The following is a 24,893-nucleotide window of genomic DNA, read 5'->3' as shown; positions in this document are numbered from 1 at the left end:
TTCGCATAGTTCCACAGAGGTTCACAGATCAAGTTTAATAATGGCGGACCTGAAAGGCCACCTGGCAGGAGCTGAAGGTGGGACTAAATTAAGGCGTTTTATGCTATTTGTAATTTATTTTTTCTGCCCAGGGACTACAGATGAAATTTAGCTCTGTAGCTAATTCTGGGGCTGTCCATTGTCCCTGTCAAATTAACTACAAAATTTTTTTTTATAAATAATATATATATATATTTTTTTTTTTTTTTTTTTTTTTTTGCATGTTTATTAGGTGGTATTAGCTACAAATCAAAAAAAGAAATGGAAAATGCACACTGCAGTCATGCTCGCATCTCAGGAGGTTAAGAAATTAAAAATGACAATTTGTATCAATCAGGAGTCTGGTGAACCAGTTAATGTACATTTAATAATTTGCAGAGCTAATGTTACTTTAAAAACTAATGTTACATTATTGTGTTCCTGATAAAGAAAGTAATGATGTCACATCATTACTCTGTATGGGAGGTAGCCTGTGTTACTTTTGCGTTATTTTTATATTGAAAGGTGTCTTATTCTCATGGTCATTTGGCTGAGAGTGCATGTTCACATTTGGAATTACCTGTCATTGTTTATTAAAAAAAAATTGATAAATTACTGAAAATGTTCTTTAAACACAACCCGATTGGGAAATATTGTGCGCATCGTGCCTAACAACTCCTTTTACTCGAGAACCATTCTGCTTAAAAGATTTCTTGTTTACTTGCTACTAAGTGTCTCAAACAAAACTCGACAAATCCTTCATAGATTTGATGCTACGAATTTAGCAAACTTTATCGAATCCAGTAACTAGTTCTTCCTCAGAAATGTTCCTTGTAGAGGCCAAGGAACTTTTACAAATTTACGTTTACCGGCAGATTGATATAAAGGTGCGCACCCTGATTCGCTATATTGTGCAAAAGCTAACCGATCAGATTGGTAACAGTCTGCGAACAGACAGTGAGCGCTCTGTCTGAGGCTGAGATTAGCCGAGGTGTGATTTGCGACGTCTGCAACTTTCAAATGCAAAACTAAGAGCCGCAAAACTATCGTTTGTTATCCTCCGCAAACAGTCGAACATAATCCGCTCAGCTTTCTCCGCTTTCTCACCTCTCGTCTTAGTGGAAGGGCTTTTAAATGGCACCTCTGATGATGTGAAGCAGAGAGGAGAACAATTCAATTAAAGTTTGGTAATCCCACAGGCAAATCCTCACACAAGGGCACTACAAAACCGATAAAGGGATAACGAATGGTGAGAAAGAGGGAGAAAGAGGGTCTCTTGTTATCAGTGTGCCCAGGAGCTCCGAACGATCACCTCTCTGTCCGGAGCTGATTTAGAGAGACTGTTCAACATAATCTACTCTCTCCGTGGCTCACTATGCTGTCTGGTGCGAGGGGACAACAAGGGAAAATAAGGGACATAATTAGGAGATAAATGGCCCTCGTTTGGGGAAATGGGTGTTTGCATGGCAAAAAGAAGTTTGTTGATTGGTTTCAAATCATAAAACAATAGATATAGTGTTCTAAATGAAGACAAAATGTATTGTGACATTTTTCAGGTTGTTTTGAAGCTTTGTATCTAATGCAATGGAATTTTTTTTAAATGTGGTTTAAATACTTTTTGGCCCACTGTACATTTAAATAAAATCTGTTTACTCCAATACTACAATATACATCTGAGCGTCCCAAAACCACTTCACTAACAGCTATCGGAGCAACACACGTGCACATAAACACATGCAGCACGTATAAACACACACATATCATTCTGTAGCTGCAACAGTATATCTTAGTTTCTCAGGCAAGCTTAGATGTTTGTGTGGCGACATTTACTGTTAGCAACGAATTTCTGTGCTGCTATTTTTCAGCATGGTCTGATATTTTAAAATGTCTTATGTTGGCATTGGCCGAAAAGACTGAAAACTCCCTCAATTCAGCCTCAACTTTCATGGCTTTGAGCATACGAATGTCAACATGAACATATGATCAGAGAAACTGCAAACACCCACACAAACTGTAAACATATACTTGTAAGGACCTCCCGTGCACTTCTCAAGTTCCTAAATGAAGCCAATTATTTATATTACACACAAACACTGTCCACACTGGACACAAAGTCACGTTGCAGCACAACAAAACTACATCACTATTATTAGAATCAACGAAGCAACAAACATTTCTATCCGTTTACTCATTATTAACTTAAATAACTTCTTACGTCAAAGTCAGCTCGTAATGCTTCTGGTCTATATATTAGAACTTACTGTGCCCATTTATCACAAGTCCTCACAAGACGGGCTTCCTACATTTGTGTGGGCATTTTGAATAATTTTGCTCTCACAATATTACCAAACCAGTACACAGACACAAATAGTCACACAAAAGCCGTGTACCTCGCAGTGGTGACTTCATGGCGGCCTCCACCATGCCCACCAGCAGCTGCAGACTCTTGGGGTCTTGTGCCAGTCCAGAGGCAAAGGCTGCCAGCGCATCCGCATGACGCCCCAGATACTGAAGGGCAACACCCTGTCGGAAGTATGCCTGCAGAGAGAGGACCAGAAAGAAAGCATGTTACTTTTATTATCCTCCTGAAAAAAAAAGTAAAGAAATGTGAATAAAACAGCATTAAATCTGGGTTATGACTGATGCTGTGTTGAATCACCACTTCATATCAAGCATAAAATCAGGGTCCTGAAGCGAAGCCAGCAGTAGCTTATCATATCAGTCATATATCAATATGTTTTCAAAGAGGCTGCTGGTATTTTTGTTATGTGATGTACACCAGACCAAAGCAACTGCTCAGCTGGTGTCCTATTGTGTTAAATGGGACAATGGCGTGAGGCAATTAGTATTTTTATTTTTTTCCAGATCCATTAAAATATTCAAAAATACATAAATGCAATTTTTTTTGAAAAGGCACATTTTATTCAGGTTATTTGGTGTAAACTTCTTGACACAAAAATTCATGATATTAAAAAAATAAATAAAAATGCATGTTATTTTATTACTAAAAAAGTTGAGTACACTCAAGTGTATTCAAGGTGCAAGAAGAGTATTTGAATTCCTTTTACTTGATGGTCACACCACTTGGCATTTTAAAAGTGATTAAATCTATTTTATTTTATTTATTTTTATTTTTTTTCATATTAAAGGCTATACGTGTTTTTAACATGAAACCAACATGGACACAAAGATTACATTTCTACGAACTTGACACATGACTTTTCAACTAAAAAAGGTTTTTATCACCTCAGACAACCTTATTTGTCACTGACGCAAATATCACACAAGTTCACTCACAGAACACATAATGTCCTCTCTATATTCACTGTGAGAGAGTTAGACTGATAAACACATCATTTTCACTCACATATATCACTTATATCAGTATTGCTTGACTAACAGTCTAAATGTTACCCAAACACACACACACACAGAAGAGGCCGGTACAGCACTAGATCTCCACTGACATACAAAACTCATTCACAATTATCATCTCGCAGGCCTTTATTAGATCTGCGCGGAGGTGCGGCCCACTTCCAACAGAGTGCTGATAACAGGGGAGGGAGGGCAGAGAGTAAGATTAAGACATGACATTGAATTTATGAAGGCCCCTATAATTAATTTCACTTTGTACCGGGAGCATCCTTTGATTACAGACTTCCTCTATTTTTCGGACAGCTTCATTGAAACGAATGGGAATGCAGATTGAATTCAACACATTAACCTTTGGTCTAACCGTGTTATTATAGGACCTAACAGGTCACGGCACTCAGTTCAGTATTAATTGCCTCTTTGTGTATGGCCGACTGCGCTGTGATTGGACTCATTCGGCAGATGTATGTACAAATGCACATTCATATACATGGTTCCGCTCGCAGAAACCAGACATCAATATCTGCCCGAAGGCAAATGGATTGGGGGAAGTTTGTTTCAGATGACTGCAATTCAATCCCATTTCTATAATGCAATTTTTAAGCAAATGTGTTTTTTCTTTTAGCGAGAGTGAACAAAAGCTAAGATGTGATTATTCATTGTAAGCAAACTGCACACACACACACACACACACACACACTTGCTCTCCGTCAGTTTTACATTAGAATTAAGTTGATTGAATAACGGGCTTGGCTTTGCATTGTCTCTCCACCGTTTGCGAAAGCCCTAATTGGTTTATTGGCACACTAATTTCCACCGTTGATGCACACCGCCGCAGTTATTTCACTAAAATTATACTATATCCCTCCACAGATCAGTTATGTATAGAATTTCCCATCACGAACAAAGAGAAAAATGGTCAACTCAAAAATGAATTAACCTGACACAAACATACATAACCCTGAAATGTTGTAAAGGGTGGAAAATTTGTGCTTAAAGTTTCTGCGCATTCATAATGCAAGAGATGTTTCTTTTTCCCAAGAGCGAAATGAGCAACAGACCAGGAAATGATTCAATCCTGCTCAGATTGCCTGCTGTGATTCACACCTTTTCTGAACACTACAATTAAAAACTTGAGCAGTGCATTTGGTGGCGTGAATGCATGCTGAATGAAAATGATTTCCTCGCAGTAACGCTGTATGAGCTCCGACAACATCAACAACAAATGCTGACCATTACCAGGATCTTTTTAACACAGTGAGAGACCTGCTGCCAGACGATTGTGTCAAAATGTGGATATGTTCTATTGACCTGTAGATGTGTGCAGTGAGAAGTGAGTGTTTACAGGTGAATCTCAGGAAACTTACACCGATCAGCCACAACATTAAAACCACCTGCCTATTATTGTGTGGGTCCCCCTCGTGCCGGCAAACCAGCGCCAACCCGTATCTCAGAACAGCATTCTGAGATGATATTCTTCTCACCACAATTGTACAGAGCGGTTATCTGAGTTACTGTAGACTTTGTCAGTTTGAACCAGTCTGGCCATTCTCTGTTGACCTCTCTCATCAACCAGGTGTTTCCATCCACAGAACTGCTGCTCACTGGATGTTTTTTGTTTTTGGCACCATTCGGAGTAAATTCTAGAGACTGTTGTGTGTGAAAATCCCAGAAATACTCAAACCAGCCCATCTGCCACCAACAATCATCCGTGTGCTTATCTAATCAGCCAATCATGTGGCAGCAGTACGGTACATAAAATCATGCAGATACGGGTCAGGAGCTTCAGTTAATGTTCACATCAACCATCAGAATGGAGAAAAAATGTGATCTGGACTATGGCAGGATTGTTGGTGCCAGACAGGCTGGTTTTGGCGGCACGAGGGGGATCTACACAATATTAGGCAGGTGGTTTTAATGTTGTATATTTCACCCCCAAATCAAAATAAAAAAGTACGATTTTAGATTTAGCATGAAGAAAATAAAAAGAAAGTATTTTTGTCCCATTAAGATATTTTGGATTGTTACATTTTATTTATAACACTCAAGCGTAATTTCTCCCAAAATTCTCATTACTGTAATTCAATATATTTATATATATATATATATATATTATTAAACTGAATAAATAACATTTAAGCACATTTTTGCCTAATATTTTAAATACTTTAATGCATTAAATAATCATACAGGTATATTATAAAATTCTTGGCAAATCATCATTACTGTAATGCAACATATCATTTTATATTGTTAAATATATAATACTTGTACTGCTTTTATTTAATTTTTTCAAATCATTGCGTTAACATAATTAATACAATGATTAAAGGAATATTCCGGGTTCAATACAAGTTAAGCTCAATCAACAACATTTGTGGCATAATGTTGATTACCACAAAAAAAATATTTTTTCTAAAAAAAAAAAAGCAAAAATCGAGCTTACAACGAGACACTAACAATGGAAGTCAATGGGGCCAATTTTTGGAGGGTTTAAAGGCAGAAATGTGGAGCTTATAATTTTATAAAAGCACTTACTTTAATTCTTCTATTAAAACTCATGTATTATTTGAACTATAACATTTTTTATAATATACAATTTTTACAGTCGTTTTAGGATTTTAGCGTTTGTTGACATTACATCATCATGGCAACGAAGTTGTACAATTGGCTATAACTTCACACTAAAATTGTGTTAACATGCATATTGTTTTTTTTAACCTTTACAGATTGGCCCCTATTCACTTTCATTGTAAATGCCTCACTGGAACCCAGATTTGTGCTTCTTTTAAAGAAAAGGAGGGGCAAGTAAGAATTTATTTTTGTGGCAATCAATATTTGTATTTCTTTATTTATTTTTTTACCATAATACAGTAAAAACAATTCTGTATTACACTGATGAACATCTACTGAGATTTATTATTGAGAATACAGATAATCTGGGGGAAATGTGCTTAATTGTTGTGGGAAAAAATGCCAAAATGCATTCTTAATAGACATAAAATAGGCTTTATTTTATTTACAGAAAATAAAATATTTTCTTTTTCTTTGCATTTTTGGTAGAATCAAGACCTGGACATGTTTTAATGAGCTTTACACTTCTTAACACCCCCAACTCATAAAAACAGTTGGACATAAAAGCCCTTAACAGACACTCATTCATACAGACAGGTATATACGTCGCCCCCTGATGGAGTCACTGGCTGCCTAGCAACACTCTCCCCCTCCGCTGCCTCACCTGCTGGGCTCCTGGCTGAAACTGCAGATGGGAAAGTGATAAAAAGTGTGATGATAGAGATGGAGCAAACAAGGCTGTTTAGGACTAATTACTGAGCCAAACTCACCTGCTAAGCCAATAATCACCTCACAAAAGAACAAAGGGCAGCGAAGCAAGCAATTATGAGGCAGAAAAACTTCATTATGTCTCATTTGTACAGATATTTAATGACTTACTTGTCCAGTAACGACACTTTGTGATGATAATGACCAGTCGTTTGTGATTGTAATGACAAGCAGTGATCAAATCTGCGCATATATTTTTAGTTACATCCCAAGCTACATGCTACCCAGAATTTGAAGTCATTAAACTACAGTCAAGCTACCCTTTTAAAAAGTAATTAGCTACACAGGCGACTAACAAAAAGTAACCAAACACATTGACGCTATTTAAGTGGGTAACGTTCATTTAAATATCTGATGTAATACAATTCGATTGTAAAATTTATTTTATTAATCGATAATTATTATCACAGAAATGTACACTACCACTAATAAAAAAACTTGAAAACAAAGCAAAGGTAGCCAAACAACAGTCAAGTTTACCTTTTAAAAAGTAGTTCACTACACAAGCTACTAACACAAGTAGGTAACTATATTGAAGCTATTTAAGGAGGTAATATGATTAATATATAACGGTAAAGTACATTTTCTCCCAAAATTCTCACTATTGTACTGCAAAAAAAAAAAATTATTTAATACAGTTTAATAATAATATATAACAATTTCTCTACCAATATTATCATTACTGTAATGCAATATATATATATATATATATATACACACATACAAACACACTCTCTCTCTCACACACACACACACACACACACACACACACACATATATATATATATATATAGTTAAATATATCAGAATCAGAAAGAGCTTTATTGCCAAGTATGCTTCCACATACAAGGAATTTTTCTTGGTGATATATATATATTTAATCAAAATGCACAGTACTTATCCTTGTAATATTTGTTGTACTGTCTTTATTTTATGCTTTTTTCAAACCATTGTATTACAGTTATTAAGACAAATAATCTAATGAAAATCAAAAAAATTGTTGTTAAGTATGTAAACATTACGGTAGATGTTAAATAATCTGATTATTTTATTAACAATTAATTTACAGATACATTTACACTACAACTAACAAAAAATAGGCTATGTGCAGGGACTCGATAAGTAACTCGATAAGGGAAATGAATCAGTGAATCATATATTTGTTTCAGTTCATTTTAAACAACTGATCTAATTAACTTGAGTTATTCCAGAACTATATGAAAAAGGACAGTTTAGGAAAGTGCTTTTAATTTGTGTCTTGACTTGCTTAAATGTAGAGCTTTGCACGCAATACAATATTGTTACAAAAAATGCAACTTGTATTTTGCTGCTCTATTCTGCTACTTGTTGAGCAGTCAGATCTACACTATTTTGAAAGCAGCTGAGCTACTGTCACGCTACAGAAAAATGTAAGTTAATATCATCTCTACTTTTAGTTAGTTAGGCTAACTTCCCAACACTGAGTATTTTCTCCATTGAAAATCCTCAAAACTTACTTTTCTCTACATAGTGAAGTATACCAGTTAGCCTAATAGACAATAAAATGTGACATTCTTATCCAAATATATCTCAGCTGGTGGCAAAAACATTTGCAGTGCAATCACATGAGCGCGCGCATCTGTGCTCCACTGCTGGGTGCCATCGATCGGCGATCCGCATCAAACTGTGAAGGGATGCACCAAAAAAGGTCACACTTCAAGATCACAATCAATGCTGCACATTCCACATTCAAGGCCTGTCACAACTTTTTCATGCCACACAATGATGGGCCCAAACGCGCTTAAGAAACCTACTATTGTAATCACACCTATGTGTAGCATCAGCCACAAAGCAGCAGATGACAGATGAGCGCACGCCTTTATGCAAACTGTGCCAGAACTTCTCATTTTGGGACTCTGGGAAGAGCTGAAGTCTTAGAACTCGCAATTGAATGATTGGTTCATCATCCAGTAACTATGAGGCGAAAATTACTGGGTGTTACTGGGTTACAGAGTTACTGGGCGCAAATCTTTCATGGACACTGAGGGTTTGTGGACATTAAAAGTGAGAGGAGCGTCGGCGGATTAGCAGATGCTTCAGATATTGATTGTTAGTTATATTAATCAAGACCAGATGGCAACTACCCCAACAATGTCTGGATTGAGTGGGGAAGTGGTACAAAAAGGAATGCAGCTGAATGCATTAATACATCAAAGTGTGTTTGTGTAGCAACTGATGCATCACAGTATGAAGCCTTTGACATCTGGTGGGAAGTTTCTTCAATACATGCTAAAATTTCTAGCTTGTTTCCCAACATTCCTGGCTTATTTTTAGTTCCACTTTGCAGTTGCAAACGCTGTAAAAACTGTAAATCCATCCTTAACCGCGAAAGCTGGAAAGAACTGTTAACTACAGTCAAGTACTTAGCTAAACTAGCTAACTACATTACAGCTATTTAAGAGTCTAATATCATTTACCACAAAAAAAGCTGGTAAGAATGTCAAAAACAAAAAAAAGTAGTTAAACTATAATAAAGATAGCCTTTTGAAAAAGTTATCAGCTAAATTAGCTACAAACAAAAAGTAGCTATACTAGCTACTTACAAAAACTAGCTAACTACATTGAAGCTATTAAAGAGTCTAATATGATCATGCCAAAAAAAAAAAAAAAAATGAAATGTAGTTTAACTACACACAAGCAAGCCTTTTGAAAAAGTTGTTAACTACAATAAAGCTATTTAAGGGGGCAATATCTTTTAAATTATCATAAATCAAAATATAATGATGATAAAAGATGATAGTTTGTTTTTAAAATCAAAGCAATGTGAAATGTGGATCTTAAATACACTGACAATACACTTGAGCAGAAAATTGACACCAAATATAACTAATAAACTAGCAATTTGCAAAACTGAGTTGAAAATAGCAGCATTTAACTACATATTTCACTATAACCAGTGATGGGCACAAATACATGAAAATGTATTTAAAATAAAAATACAAAAATACCTCAGTTTAAATGTATCATAATAACATACCTGTGTGGAAAAAAATGTATCAAAATAAAACACATGTAACATTGGCCATTCAATGAAGTATCACTATTAGGCTGATTGCAAAGAAATTAAAGACAATTATATATAAACAGGTAAATGATTACAAACTTATATAGTGCAAAATGCCAAATAGCAGCCATTTCTATACTTATTTCTGTCCAGGTTACACTGCAGCCTGCTATTACTCTATTAAATAAATCACGTGTAAAACAGTGGGTACTTTTCTTGCTTTCTAGCAAGGTGTAATGCTTTACACACTTGACTAGCTAGCAGTTGCTAACACCAACAACCGATTAGCTAGCAAGGCTGACTAGCTAGCTCTAATGTCCAGTGCTAGTGCTAATGCTATTTTCCCCTTGTCAGTGCTCTTTTATTCCTTCATGTTAACTGAAGGCAAATCTGAATGATGTTCCATTTTAGCTCGCTAGCTTGCGTTCTGGCTAACGATAGCTAGTGAATGATAGTTAGACTAGCTCGCTAGCTGGCTGCTGACTAGTTTTGATTTCCTCACTGTTGACATGCATTGCATTGGCTGGCAAGAAGTATCATAGCTACCTTAATATTTGAGTGTAAATTAACTAACAGTTGCCAGCAATTATTTAGTTTTTTGCAACAAGTATGAATGAACAAACATTACATTTATATAGCACTTTTCTGACACTACACTCAAAGCACTTTACACAGTGAACAGGGGACTCTCCTCAACCACCACCAGTGTGCAGCATCCACCTGGATGATGAGATGGCAGCCATAGTGCACCAGAACGCTAACCACACACAATCTATTGGTGGAGAGGCAAGTAGAGTGATGTAGCCAATTCAGGGATGGGGATTATTAGGAGGCCATGATGGATAAGGGCCAATGGGGGGGAATTCTTACAAGAAGTGCCCTGGGATTTTTAATGACCACAGAGAATCAGGACCTCAGTTTAATGTCTCATCCGAAGGATGGTGCCTTTTTACAGTATAGTGTCCCCATCACTATACTGGGGCATTAGGACCCACACAAACTGCAGGGTGAGCACCCCCTGCTGGCATCGCTTATATCACTTCCAGCAGCAAACCTAGTTTTCCCCAAGAGGTCTCCCATCCAGATACTGACCAGGCTCAACCCTGCTTAGCTTCAGTGGGCAACCAGTCTTGAGCTACAGGGTGATATGGCTGCTGACCATCACATCCTCACCATATTTTATGCTGCATTTCCATTCAGCTCGGAATGTCAGATTTTCCAACTTCCTACTAAGAAAAGTGCAATAGAACACCACTTCAAGTAGGAATTCCAACTGGGAAACTAGTGCGGAAAGTTTCAGCACATGTGCCCTTCAAGTGGAGTTGAAAATGTTCCCCCATTCATCCATTATGCAGGTCTTCAGCTGCACAATTGTATATGGTCTTCGTTGCCGTATTGTGCACTTCATAATGCACCACACATTCTCAATTGGACATGGTCAGGACTGCAGGCAGGCCAATCTAGCACCCGCACTCTCTGCTTATTCGGCCAGTATGTGGTTTGAAGTTGTCCTTGTGAAAATTCCAGGATATCCCTGGAAAAGACAGTGCTGGATGTCAGTATATGCTGCTCCAAAATGTGTACATATCTGTCTACATTAATGGTGCTCTCACAGATTTGCCATGGGCACTGACACACCCCTGGCCCATACAGACACTGGCTTTTGGAACTGACGCTGATAACAGCTTGGATGGTCCTTTTCCTCTCTGGCCGAGAGAACACGACGGCTGTTTTTCAAAAACTATTTGTGGACTCATCGGACCAAAAAACACAGTTCTACTGTTCTACCTTCTAAGGGTTTGTTCACACTTGTAGTTCGGTTCTCTTGGTCCTCTTGGTCCGGACCAAAAAAGAAAATGATACATTTAGTCCTGGTTTGCTTAGCATTCACACTGGCATTTTTAACACCGAACCTAACGATACAAAACAAATTCACAACCTGACTGGACAGCTTTTATGACGTATATTTTGTGACGGAACTTGCCGAACATCCAAAATAATGCTGGCTGCTGGGCGAAATGCGCTCGTTAGATTTATATATGTGTATATGGTGGTATTTTTACCAGCGGAGAACAAAGGAAGAGCTAATAAAATGTGTAAAGGAGTCAAAACAGCGCCAGGAATTTCTCCGCTGCACACACAAACGAAGATATGCTGCAAGGACGGCTGATGGCGGTTCCGACACATGTACCGAACTGTAATGGGCAACATAGCTCCTATGAGAAGAACCAGGTATGCTTGAGGTCAGTATTAGGTAAATTACTTCCTGTTTTTGGTCCGTTTAGACGTCTTTGGTTCATGTTGCGTTCATATATCAATCGAACCGCACCAGAGTTCGTTTGGAAGTGGACCGAGACCCACTATTCAGGCGGTCTCGGTCCGCTTGTTTGGTGCCTGCATTCCAATCTTCATCTTGATGTTATCCTTCCTCATGATCACGCAGCATGTTTTCATCAGTTGAATGGGAGACTAAACACTATTAAAGTGTGACGAGACGCGCTCAGAATCGGAAATGGAAAATCCTATAACTTTCAGTTACAGGTAAAGTTGGGCAAGTAGGAGGCGGGAACCAGCTGAACAGTCAACATAAACTTTAATGATATAAATTAACTTAAAACAACATAAAACATAAACGAACACAGACACACATGCAGCGCGGCCGCGTGTGACTCTCTCTCTCTCGAACTGGCACATCCAGCTCCACTTTATCTCGCTCTCCCACTGATCAGCTGATTCATCGCCGGCCGTGCACCATCATGGCCCTGCCATGCCCTCCTCCAGTACAAGTTAAGCTCTATTGACGGCATTTGAGGCAAACACTGCAGTAACAGAAACACACTTACAATAGAAGTCTATGGGACCAAAGGAAACAAATCAGAAATATGAAGCTTGTATGCTTATTCTAATTATAATGCAATAAATGGTTATTTGACCTATAAAGTTGTTTAACTCATCCTATTTGAAGCGTAATGAACTCCTGGTTATGTGTTATTGTAATTCCTGTAGAGTTAAAATAATCACTTTCTATTATTTTTGTGCAGATTGTGTGAAAGTTACTGGGTTTAATGGCTTCACGTGGTCATAACACTGAAAATGAAAGATTGGATATAACTTTCACACACACAAGGTAACAAACGAGTATGCTTTGTAAGTTTTGTTGCTGTGCTTTTGTTGCTGTGTATTTTAATAAGTGTCATGTCCCGTGAACTTCATTGTAAGTGCTTTACTGTAACTTGTATTGAGTCTGGAACATTCCTTTTATGATCCTTATGAATTAGGCCTCATTACAGAAGCGAAGTCTCATTTCAAGTTTTCACCCTTATTCGCGGAAATCTTTCTGGGATGCTTTGCCTTTCCTCGTTTGCCTGTAAAGCAATGCATCAGCAGATCTAGTTAAAAATTAACTGCGTATTAAACATAAATGGGGGAATTACAAAGACTTTAGAGGCTGAGGAGCACTACACCAGCAGAACTGGGAGACACAGCGAAACAGATCGGTTGAGATTCATTCACTTTTATCTTCAGTGTGAGCTCCAACATCAAGATGCCGCACACATCCTTTAAATGGAAAAACCCTGCAGGCATTTCTGTGAAGTCGTAAACATTTCATCCAACCAATCATGGTGCAGATCTGATTTACATTACAGCATCTCACCACTCATCCAATTCATTAACCTTAATTATATTTTGTAATTTTGACAATGGCCACCAATTCATTAACAACATCTCATAGAGTTACTCGCAAGATTAGCATACATTTTAACAGTCACTACAATTGGCCAACAGGCTAAAACCACATAGCAATGTGCTTAAAAAAAAAAACCCAAAGCAATAACAAGCACTCAGAACACCTTTGCAACTGCATAATAACATACTAAAAACCATCCAGGTCGCCCTAGCTCAGAACATCCTAGCAACCACATACTGTAGCAGCGTGCTAAAAGCACATGCTAAAAACACCCAAAACATCCTGGAAATTACATAACACCCTAACAACTGTTCAGAAGACCTAAGCAACCACATAGCAGCCCTCTAAAACCACCCAGAATGTCCTAGCAACCACTCAGAGCAACCACATACAATAGCAATGTGCTAAAAACACCAAAAACACCCTAAAAATCACATAGCAAAGCAATAACAAGCACTCAGAACACCTTAGCAACCGCATAGTAACACACTAAAAACCACCCAGAATGCCCTAGAAACCAATTGTAGCAACCACATAGCAATGTGCAAAAAAAAAACCCATCAAAACACCATGGAAAATCACAAAACAATGTGCTAACAACCACACAGAACCCCTTAGTAACTCATCCAGAACACTTAAACAACCACTTAAGAGCACCCTAGCAACCAATCAGAACGACCAAGCAACCACATACAGTAACAACATGCTAAAAACCACCCAAACGCCCTGGAAATCACGTAGCAACACGCTAACAACAACCACTCGGAAGACCTTAGCAACCACATAGCAACATGCTTAAAACCAGCCAGAACAACCTAGCAACCATTTAATGTCTTAGCCATCACATACAGTAGCAATGTGTTAAAACCCACCAAAACACCCTGAAAACCCATCGTTATACGTTAACCACCATTCAGAAAAACCTTAGCAAGCACATAGAAGGCTAATATGATAAAAACTACCCAAAACACCCAAGCAACCACTCAGAACATCCTAGTAGTCACATTCAATGTGCAAAAGACCAACCAAAAAATACAGTGGAAATCATATAGCAAAGATGTTACCAACCACTCAGAACATACACACCATACAGCAATGTGCTAAAATCCACGCAAAACACGCTGGAAATCACATAACATTCCAACACCCACTCAGAAAACCACAGCAACCGCATTTAAAATCCAATTAGAACGTCCTAGCAACCACATAGCAGCTTGCTAAAAACTACCCAAATCACCTGGCAAATCACATACTGTAGCAACTTTCTAACAGCCACTAAGAACACCTTAACAACCAGCGCAATCACCCAGAACTCCCTAGCATTTTGACAGAGAGTTTTGTATGGGCAAGCACTACTTGGTGCCAAGCTTATGAGTTCTCTGTCTGAGTGCGAAATACTACCAAAGTATTTGAGCCTAAGTACCTCATTTACTCTCAGTCACAATATATAAGCAGTTAAAAACATGTCCGCCTGCGAGATAATTACAAACACAGAGCACGAAACGGAACTTGAGTGACACCAAGAAACAGGAAACCAAGAGAAGAAAAATGTTTAGTTTGTGTGTCCACTAACACATAAACAACCGATACTTTGGACAAGACATTAACGGCAGAGATAGAGTAGTGGAAAAATGTTGCGAGATGAGAGAGAACTGGGGCAGAACTTTATATTCGCCCCTCATGGCTGGTTATTGTCCAGCAGCTTTCTCTCTCCAGCTCGCTTGGAATGCACATGCTCAGATCTCCCAGGCGATCACCAGACAAATGCAGCCTAATTCACAACACATGCAGCAGTATAAATATAGAACCGCTAATTTAACAAACTTCTCCACAGACTCTGGATTTTAGCAAGTCAATGTCAAGCCATGTCAAGCATTCCCAGTGGAATATTTACTTTCTAAAATACAAGTTCCTGGTCTTATTCTGTACTATTCAGCAGTGCACCTTTTTCCATAGCGGGCGCACACAACTGTCTCACCCACACCGGTTAAACCACTGATCTGATCTAGTTAAAGGTAACCAGTTTTTAGCATCCACCTGCAGCAAGATTAAGACACAACAAAGTAAACAACAAACCTTAATTGAAACTGCCATCACCAACTGTTGATAGCATGAAGGTGCAGCCCAAAATAACAAGGATAATCTGCATGAATATTAATCTGGGTTCCTGTGGGAAGCTAATCAAACATCATTAATCTGCTCAGGGTTGATTTGCATGGGTTTCAAAGGAGACAAATAGAGAAAACCACCCAGTTTTCCATACCAGCTGGAGACTGCTTGTCACCTGACCCAGAGGACCGAGTGGTCCAGGACCGCAGCTTGAAACACAAGGATGAGTGGTGTCAGTATCCCCCTAGTGTCAGTAGTAACATAATAAAACATCCAAATCACCCTGAATATCACATAGCAATGCAATAACAAGCACTCAGAACACCTTAGCAACCACATAGTAACACACTAAAAACCACCCAGAATGCCTTAGCAACCACTCAGAACGTTCTAGCAACCACATACAGTAGCAGGGTGCTAAAAACACCCCAAACACCCTGTAAATTACATAACGCCCCAACAACCACTTAGAACACCTTAGCAACCACATAGCAACACTCTAAATACCGCTCAGAGTCCTATCAACTACATACACACCCTGAAAATCACACAGCGAAGCAATAACAAGCACTCAGAACACCTTAGCAACTGCACAGTAACACACACACACACAAAAAAAACACCCCTAACGACCACTTAGAACATCCTAGCAACCATATAGCCATGTGCTAAAAATCACCCAAACACCCTGGAAATCATAAAACAATGCACTAACAACCACTCAGAACCCCTTAGCAACCATATTTAGTGACACACTAAAACATCCAGAATACCCTAGCAACCACTCAGAATGTTGATGAGAGGTGCAAACGTAGCAAAATCAATGCATTGTCAAATGAAAACATAACAGTGTGGACGTGGCCTTAGTGACATCAAATCTTTTAAAGATATTCAGTTTTGTTTGATGCACTTAATGGCAAACAAACTAGGTAATGATGCATAGTAACTGTATATTCAGCTTTCCTTTATTAGTTTTGTCTATGAAATCATCTGTACTTATTGTCTGTATTTATAGATTTAGTCTATAAGTTTTAATTATTTTGTTCCACGCAATCTATTAATTCTGGTATCATTCATCTCAGATATATCCAGCCTTAAATAGCATGTAAAAACTGTGATTGATCACTTTATATGTCAATCATATGGTTCCTCCTCTCTAAGTGAGGGGCTCTTGGTGTACAGTAAGCTACAATGAGGACCAGACCTTTTGCTCTTTAGTCAGTAGTATGACACTAGCTCGAAGAGGAATAGAATCTGGGGATGTAGTTGCAGTGGAATTCGAGGACGTGCGCAAGAAGCTACAGGGGTTTTCGTTGTATGGATGGCATTATCGTTGTACCAATAGCATTCAGCCAAATTGTCCCCTGTGGCTTGGAGCTGCAGCAAAGAGTGCACTGGAGTAGGAAATTGAGGCCGCCACAAGTTCAGATTTCTTCCGAAAGAACCTTGTTTCATACGATACGGGTTTAGGCAATTACTTGTGAAAATGGCTCGCATTGCAACCGAGGAAAAGATTGATCTGGACACGGGACAACTGCGTTTGCTTTATTAAAAGTAATTCATCACCCTTCTGGTGTGTAATGGTGCCGAGAGATGGTGTGGGAATGCTCATGCATGGACATATGTGTGCTTGACATCTGTACATCAGGGATTCAGCTCTACACCAATAAACATCTAAAGCTCTGCTGGGGTGTGGAAAGAAAACTATTCAAGTGTGCTTGAAGTCTGAAGCGCAGATCAGCTCTCAGACGTAGGTTTTCTTGAATTCAACTTGCATTTCTGCCATCTGTGCCACCCTTCAAGAACTCTCAAGTTCACTTTAAAACTCTTGGAACTCAAGAATTAATCAGAATCTATTTTGAATACGTAAGAAGGCTCTTAGAAAAATGTTTGGTGCCACATGATCTGAGAAGGTTGTGAAACCACCTAGAAGAAAAATATTGCCCAGAGATTGCTCTTTCACAACTCAGTTATGACTACGAGTTATCATTTAAGTATCAACTTTGTCACAAATGTTTTTTCTAAATTTAGGGGAAATAAAATTAGAATCAAATGATTCAAGTACAGGGACGCTGGTACTTAATGGAGTCCAGGGTTGGGCTTCCTGGTGCCATATCACCTTGCTCCGGGACAACCAGTGAAACTGTTGGCAGTAATGGTTGCATGAAGGGCGGGATGAACAGAGAGACAAAGAAACAGACAGAAAGTGGGAGCGAGGGACAGATGCAGCGAGAGAGACAGTGCTGTCAGGTACATACATAAATGCGATGTGAGATGCATAAGAGAAGCTAGCACCAGGGGCCGCGATCCAGTGCAGCGATTTTAGCAGAATAGCTGATGAAGGTCATAGCCACCCAGCTGCATGAGCTGAACAAAGACAAACTCAACACCGCCCAGCGTGTTGGCCAGCCCCTCTTCATCTGCACTGAAACTGATCTGCCATCATGCACTTGGCCCATTTAGAAGAGCCTGCATACAAGCCAAATACTAAGTTTTTTGCTGGCTGCAAATTAGCAAATGTTTGTTTGTCCATTATGGTTGCTTGTAGGTCAATTAGGCACAAATGGGGTGGTTCAGAACATCTTGGAGTTACTGCACTATTCATCTGTAGTGGCGTAAACATAAAACACGAAACAACGAGAGCCGCATTTAAGGGGTAGTTCAGCCAAAAATTTTAATTATGTGATCATTTACTCACCCTTATTATGACTTTCTTTCATGTGTGGAACACAAAAGGAAATGTTACACAAAAGATTAGCCTGAGTCTTCTCATTCATTGTATGTAAAAAATTATGCAATGAAAGTAAATGGTGAATGAGGCTAACATTCTGTGCAAAGGCTAGGCTATACTTTGTTTTTCTGTGTGTCGTTCCAGCTCGCGCATGGTTGAGCACTCCGCCTTTACAATACTCTTTTGACCGTGAGCCCTACAGGTGGTTTTGACGCATGCACTCTACGAAATATGTACGCGTCAAGAAAACTGGGTTGTGCGCGAACAGTCAGTGTGCACTGTCCTGGTGACAAAATTTGCATCACATGCACTGTGCACGAGATGTATCATCACGCCGACAAAACCAGAGTATAATTTGGCTTTAATATCTTCTTTTGTGTTCCACATGCTTAGAACAATATGAAAGCGAGTAAATAATGACAGAATTAAAATTTTTGGGTGAACTATCCCTTTAAGACAAATTAGTTGACTAGTCATTCAGTCAACCCATCAACTGTTTTAAAACATTTGTTAAAACTGCTTGATTATCATCATGATGCATCTGTTTTGTCTTGTCTTTGTTACTGTTGACAGAATCAAAAAGCCCTTTGTGGATCGAACATTTTTGTCAATTATTTCGTTAAAGAGATTGACACGGTGTACAAGCAACTATTCAGCTCAGATGTTGGACTAAAGCTTGTGCTCTTCTTACGATGATGTACCTAGAACAAAATAACCCCTTGAAGCAAGTTCTTATCTCCACAAGAGTGCTGCGTCTGCAGAATAACTTTACTTCACAGAAAAACTCCCCCTTGCTCCCAAAGTGCCATAAGTTGGGAGCCTCTCTTTCAGAGGCAGATGGCAGATATCGATAGCACAACTTAGACGGGACTATTTACGCTCCGGTTTGCTTGTGCCTGTGATTCCGAACGGAGGCCTTCGGGCTGACAAGAGCTCCATTCAAAGTGTCTTTGTGGCTGAAGCGCAGATGAAAAGAGAGCACTGGTATGCTGACAACACAGCAGACTTTGCGGATGTCAGCGTGAATGCTTAACATGGCAGGCGCTTCCTGCGACGGTAATGAAACGTGGAGGTTTTGCAGAGTGCGCACTCCATCGTTATGCAGGCAGAGCGCAGCATCAGATCCTATCCTGCCTCTAATTATTGCCGTGCTCGAGGTATGGGCCTGATAAGACTTCACTCTCTAATTGAAATCAAACCATCCCTCAAGGGAGCACTGATGAGGGATCATCAGGGGTGCTCGAGCTCACTTTGCCTGACCTGATATTACCGGCAGCTCTCAGATGAACTTCAAACACAGACGGAACGGAATTCGAAATTACATTGACTAATATTAGGGTGCATCAATTAACTTTATGAGTAGACCCAAGTCGTGGCAGACAGAGTCCTTATATGATGTCGGTGAGGGCAAAATTTTCCTGCCTTCATCCATTTCAATGTGAAATGATAAACCGAATATAATGCATCTGGGTCAGTCTAGGAATGATTCATGTTAAGGCACAGCATAATGAGTTCTTTCAGAAAGAAGTCCAGGGTGCCGTGAGGTCGCATCTGGATGTGGCGGCACCCTCATTCGGCCGGTGCGTTAATTCACAGGTGGTACGGTGACAGCAGGGGCAAATACCAAAGCCAATGAGTCACCCAGCCAGGAAGATCATCCACTTTCAGAGGCAATGAAGACCTGATAAAGACCCAAAGGGGAGACATACAGACGACAAGCCGACAGCTCTCTGCAAAAAGAAGTGAAGACTTATGATGCATTAGCAACTCTGAACCTATAACCCAATTGGCGCCGCTACATAGGGACGATGTAGTGTCAGCGCTATGGCTTTTACAGTAAATCAAATGAGTACATGGTCCAATGGTCAGTTTCTTTGGCACATCATCATATGATAAAACAGAGCACCAGCCAAGTCTGGAGTTACACTATGGTCAATGATTTTGAATTACTTGGCTTTTAAAAGGGCAGAAAAGCATCATATTCAACATTTTATTTAATGGTGTGTTTGCTAACGCAAGCATTACTATTGCTCATTCTAATGTTTAGGGATTTGAACAAACACATAATACAAAGTATTATACTTCAGTGTGTAACTCGTCCTGCACAGTTGGGCTACAAATATGAATGATACCTCAAATCAAGTGGCATCAAGTGATCGGACTTACAATTTTCACCTGGTGTTTGATAAAACGGGCAAAGAGCAACATGATCACACTGGAAATGGACATGTTGCTTCCGAATGTTCATACACTTTGAAATCAACCCCATTCAGCCAAACTACTGGCAAGCGCCATCCCCTATCAGACATTTTTGCATCAAATTAAGCATAAACACATTTTCCACTAGCGCTACTGAAAGCGTGTTATGCGAGCGATGGCCGAGAAACGGGTTCTAGTCCGAAACCATGAAGTAATCACATTGACATAAGCAATGGTGAGTGCGATTTAGAAGTTGCATTTTCACTCTAAAATTACACATTGATGGTTGACGAACCAGAGTTTCATACAGAGCCAGTAATCAACCACTTAACAACCACCCTGCACACCTTAGGAACCACCTAGCACTGGCCCAGCGACTGCATAACAAGGTGCTAAAAACAAGTCAGAAAACACAACCAACTGCTTAAAAACACTTTGGATTTTTCTTTTAAAAATCTAGTTGCCATTTTAATGAATAATTGATGGATAAGGATATAAATTCATAGTAAATGCTTTTATCCATGGTAATACAGGCACTGTCTTCGTTTTGTTAAATAAGTATTGGTAAATGACATTAAAAGACAGTATATTAGGCTTTTTAATGAGGAAAAAATATATATATAAACAGTACACGAGTCCTGAATATGTTTCTGCTGTAACAGGCTTTACATAAAAAGTGTCACAGAATGAAAAGAATGACCTTTACGCATTCCTTACCTGACACTTCTCTCTATTTCTCAACGACAAACTCACAGCGAGCGCCTGAAAGCACGCTCAACGTGTTTTGACATTTCACAAGGGGCTTCAAATAAATTACAGCACACAGCTGGATACATGACCCACTCTCATTGTGTCCAGCAGGGTTCTTATAGTTCAGAAATTTATATTTTCTTTTATTTTTATTTTAATAGTCAAGTTGTGCTTTCAAAGTAGCTTTGTTTTTTTGTTTTTTTTAGATTTTTTTAATCCAATTTGGAATGCCCAATTCCCAATGCGCTTTTAAGTCCTTGTGGTCACATAGTTATTCGCCTCAATCCGATTGGCGGAGGCTGAATCTTAGTTGCCTCCGTGTCTGAGACCGCCAACCTGCACATCTTATCAAGTAGCTTGTTGAGCATGTTGCCACGGAGACATAGCGCGTGTGGAGGCTTCACGCCATCCAACTCACCACGCGCCCCACCGAGAACAAACCACATTATAGCGACCGCGAGGAGGTTACCCCATGTGACTCTACCCTCCCTAGCAACCGGGCCAATTTGGTTGCTTAGGAGACCTGGCTGGAGTCACTCAACACACCCTGGGATTCGGGCTAGCGAGCTAGCGAGCTCCAGGTGTGGTAGCCAGCGTCTTTTACCACTGAGCTACCCAGGCCCCCATCAAAGTAGCTTTGTTTTCAACCCAGTCTCATGAAAATTCGTACATATTTAATGAGTTGGCTATTTCGTATGATTTCGTATGAGTTCGTTCATATAAATTTGTGCGATTTCATCACGTGCAAATGCCCGGATGTCTAATGCGGAAGTAAGCGCGAGTTTCACGAAGGAAGCGTTAAGGACATGCTTATTAATATTATGCCCTTATCTAAACCTAACCATTCAGTAGAGTGTGTAAACATGATAGGAAGCTGTTGTGTGTGACAGAAGCAAGTAATTGTCGCGTATTAGATGGAAACGTTGTCTAGCGACGTCATTGGCTGTAGTGAAAGTCGTACGAATTCATACGAGTGCAGTCGCGCAATATCATATGAATTAGAAAAGTCGTATGAATTTTTACGATTTTGTCGTGAGAGTGTGTAGTTTGCACAAGTTTTTCCATTGTTATCTTCATTAAGTGTTTTAGTATAATTATACATTGTATTGTATTTATATTTAATTTGTATACATTTATTTCATTATTATTTAGTTTTTGATTATTATTAATATTATTTATATTTAAGATTTTATTTAAGTGTTTCTGGCTGTGAAAGTCAATGCATTAACTGATATCATTTTTAAAAAGTTCTCAGGGCAGTCTAATATATTCATTTTCTATTAGCCTTTTCATATTAAATTAATGTGTGTTATAAAAATAAAAAAATTGTACAGTATACTGTGCATCTAAAATTAATTTGTATTAATTTTTATTTTATTTTAGTTCGTTTTCTGTGTATATATACTGCATATATATATATACAGTATAATTTTATTTCATATTATTTATATTTATCTATTTATTATTATCATTATTTATTTGTGATTATTTATAAGAATAATATTTTATTATTATTTATATTTTTATTATTATGTTTATACAGTATGTTTATACTTATTTATTTACTGTATTTCTGTATTTTTATTTAAGTATTTCTGGTTAATATATTAATTTAAATAAGTTTAACACTGTACAATTTCTCAGGGCAGTTTTATTTTTCACTTTCTGGTGGCATTTTCCAATTTAATGAATGTGGATTATAAAAATAAATATTGTTATAGTACACTGTGTATCTATAATCAATTCTTGTTTATTTTTAGTTTTTTTTCCACGTTATAGAAATATTTTAATTTATTGTTCATTCAAGTTCTCTTTAATGATGGTCCAATTAAATGAAAACAAAACATAAAAACAGGGTAGCTCAGTGGTAAAATACGCTGGCTACCACCCCTGGGGTTCGCTAGTTCGAATCCCAGGGTGTGCTATAAAGTGACTCCAGCCAGGTCTCCTAAGCAACCAAATTGGCCCGGTTGCTAGGGAGGGTAGAGTCACATGGGGTAACCTCCTCGTGGTCGCTATAATGTGGTTTGTTCTCGGTGGGGCGCATGGTGAATTGAGCATGGTTGCCACGGTGGATGGCGTGAAGCCTCCACACGCGCTATGTCTCCGTGGCAACGCGCTCAACAAGCCACGTGATAAGATGCGTGGACTGACTGTCTCAGACGCGGAGGCAACTGGGATTCGTCCTCCACCACCCGGACTGAGGCGAATCACTATGCGACCACGAGGACTTAGAGCGCATTGGGAATTGGGCATTCCAAATTGGGAGAAAAAGGGGAAAAATCCCCCCCCCAAAAAACAAAAAAATTCAGTTCAATTTTATTTTATTTGTATAGCGCTTTTCACAACACAACACATCATTTCAAAGCAGCTTTACAGAAAACTTAAAATGACTCACAGGGCAGTCCATTGGTAGGGCAATACCAAAAATTGCATGTCCTTCTTTTTATTTTCACTGGCAGGCTGCCAATGAAGTCTAAAATTGGCCATTCCTTTTATTTGCACTTGTAATGTATCCGCTCATTAACTGCAACTGGTCGTGCAATCAAACATTTCTCTGAAGTCAAGCTCGCTGCATGTAGCACACATAATACACACCAAATCTTTGCCTAAAAATATTTTCCATTCAAAACAGAAACACGAGTTGATGCGATGATCGCCTCTCGCCTCGGGGCTTGTTGACAGCTTCCACTTAATTCACAATGGAGGAATTTACAGCAATTAGAGGAGACCTTCAGCAAGGCCTTTTGGACTCTCAAGCAAATCAGAAGCTCCATGAAATGTCATATAACCATCAGCCACAATTACTGAATCTCCCTTGTGGCTCTGAAATCGACCTCTGCAGCTCAAGAAATGAAAAAGAAGCTGCATTTTTAATGTCACTGGGGAGATACAACTCAACATAACCAAACACTGTCTATCTATGTCAAATATAAATGGTATCTTTATTTAGAGATTTCTGAGATTTTTATTTAAATGCGTCTAGAATAAGTACACAAGTACACAAATTATCTGCTAATTTGATCATGGTTGTTTTGAATAAATGAAGCTAACAGAGGGCGAGATAAAGCGACTGATTCTATTTAACATCTAAGAGGATCATTCAGAGTGCTGAAGTGTTTGCTGACTTGACTCAAAAGCCAGTGAATTGAGCCGTCTAGAAAGTGATCATGCAGAGTGGATGCTAATGCAGTAATACCTCAGTGTTTATCTAAACAATATCACATCCTCACTGTTCACTTCAGCTTATCAACAGATTTAATAATCAGTCGTTCTATAGCTGTATGTGATACTGTAAAAACATCAGCGTAAATACAGAGTTTGTAGCGCTATTAATTGTCTGCTATGAAGCTAAATTATTTTGATATTTAAATGTATTGACGTTTTTGATATTTATCTGCTAAAGTGTAATCCTTAATGATAAAATACACTTCTAACGAATACTGAAATGCAAAATTTACAGTCTTTCTTTTCCAGGAAAATGGACCAAACATACTGAAAACCCATCGTATTTGCAGGAGTGTAAATATACATTTTTGTCCAATAATATACTCTCTAGAATTAGATTGCCCCTCCCCTTAATTATAATACCACCTATCATTGACTACTAATAGCAAGAAGCAAATTTATGGTTTTGCCAG

The 24,893-nt window shown here is 38.7% G+C and overlaps 1 protein-coding gene across 1 annotated transcript in view; it reads right to left on the bottom strand.

The window, feature by feature from the left end:
- Positions 1-24,893, bottom strand: part of LOC127432555 (tetratricopeptide repeat protein 28-like) — a 369,621-nt gene that overhangs the window by 134,566 nt on the left and 210,162 nt on the right. The window contains exon 3 of the mRNA XM_051683773.1: positions 2,409-2,556. Within this exon, the coding sequence (XP_051539733.1) occupies positions 2,409-2,556 (148 nt within the window). The remainder of the gene's footprint in view (positions 1-2,408; positions 2,557-24,893) is intronic.

Source organism: Myxocyprinus asiaticus, chromosome 42, assembly GCF_019703515.2.
Source record: "Myxocyprinus asiaticus isolate MX2 ecotype Aquarium Trade chromosome 42, UBuf_Myxa_2, whole genome shotgun sequence".
Classification (NCBI taxonomy): domain Eukaryota; kingdom Metazoa; phylum Chordata; class Actinopteri; order Cypriniformes; family Catostomidae; genus Myxocyprinus; species Myxocyprinus asiaticus.
The sequence above is the reverse complement of the archived record's forward strand: the minus strand, read 5'-3'. Positions and strand labels throughout refer to the sequence as shown.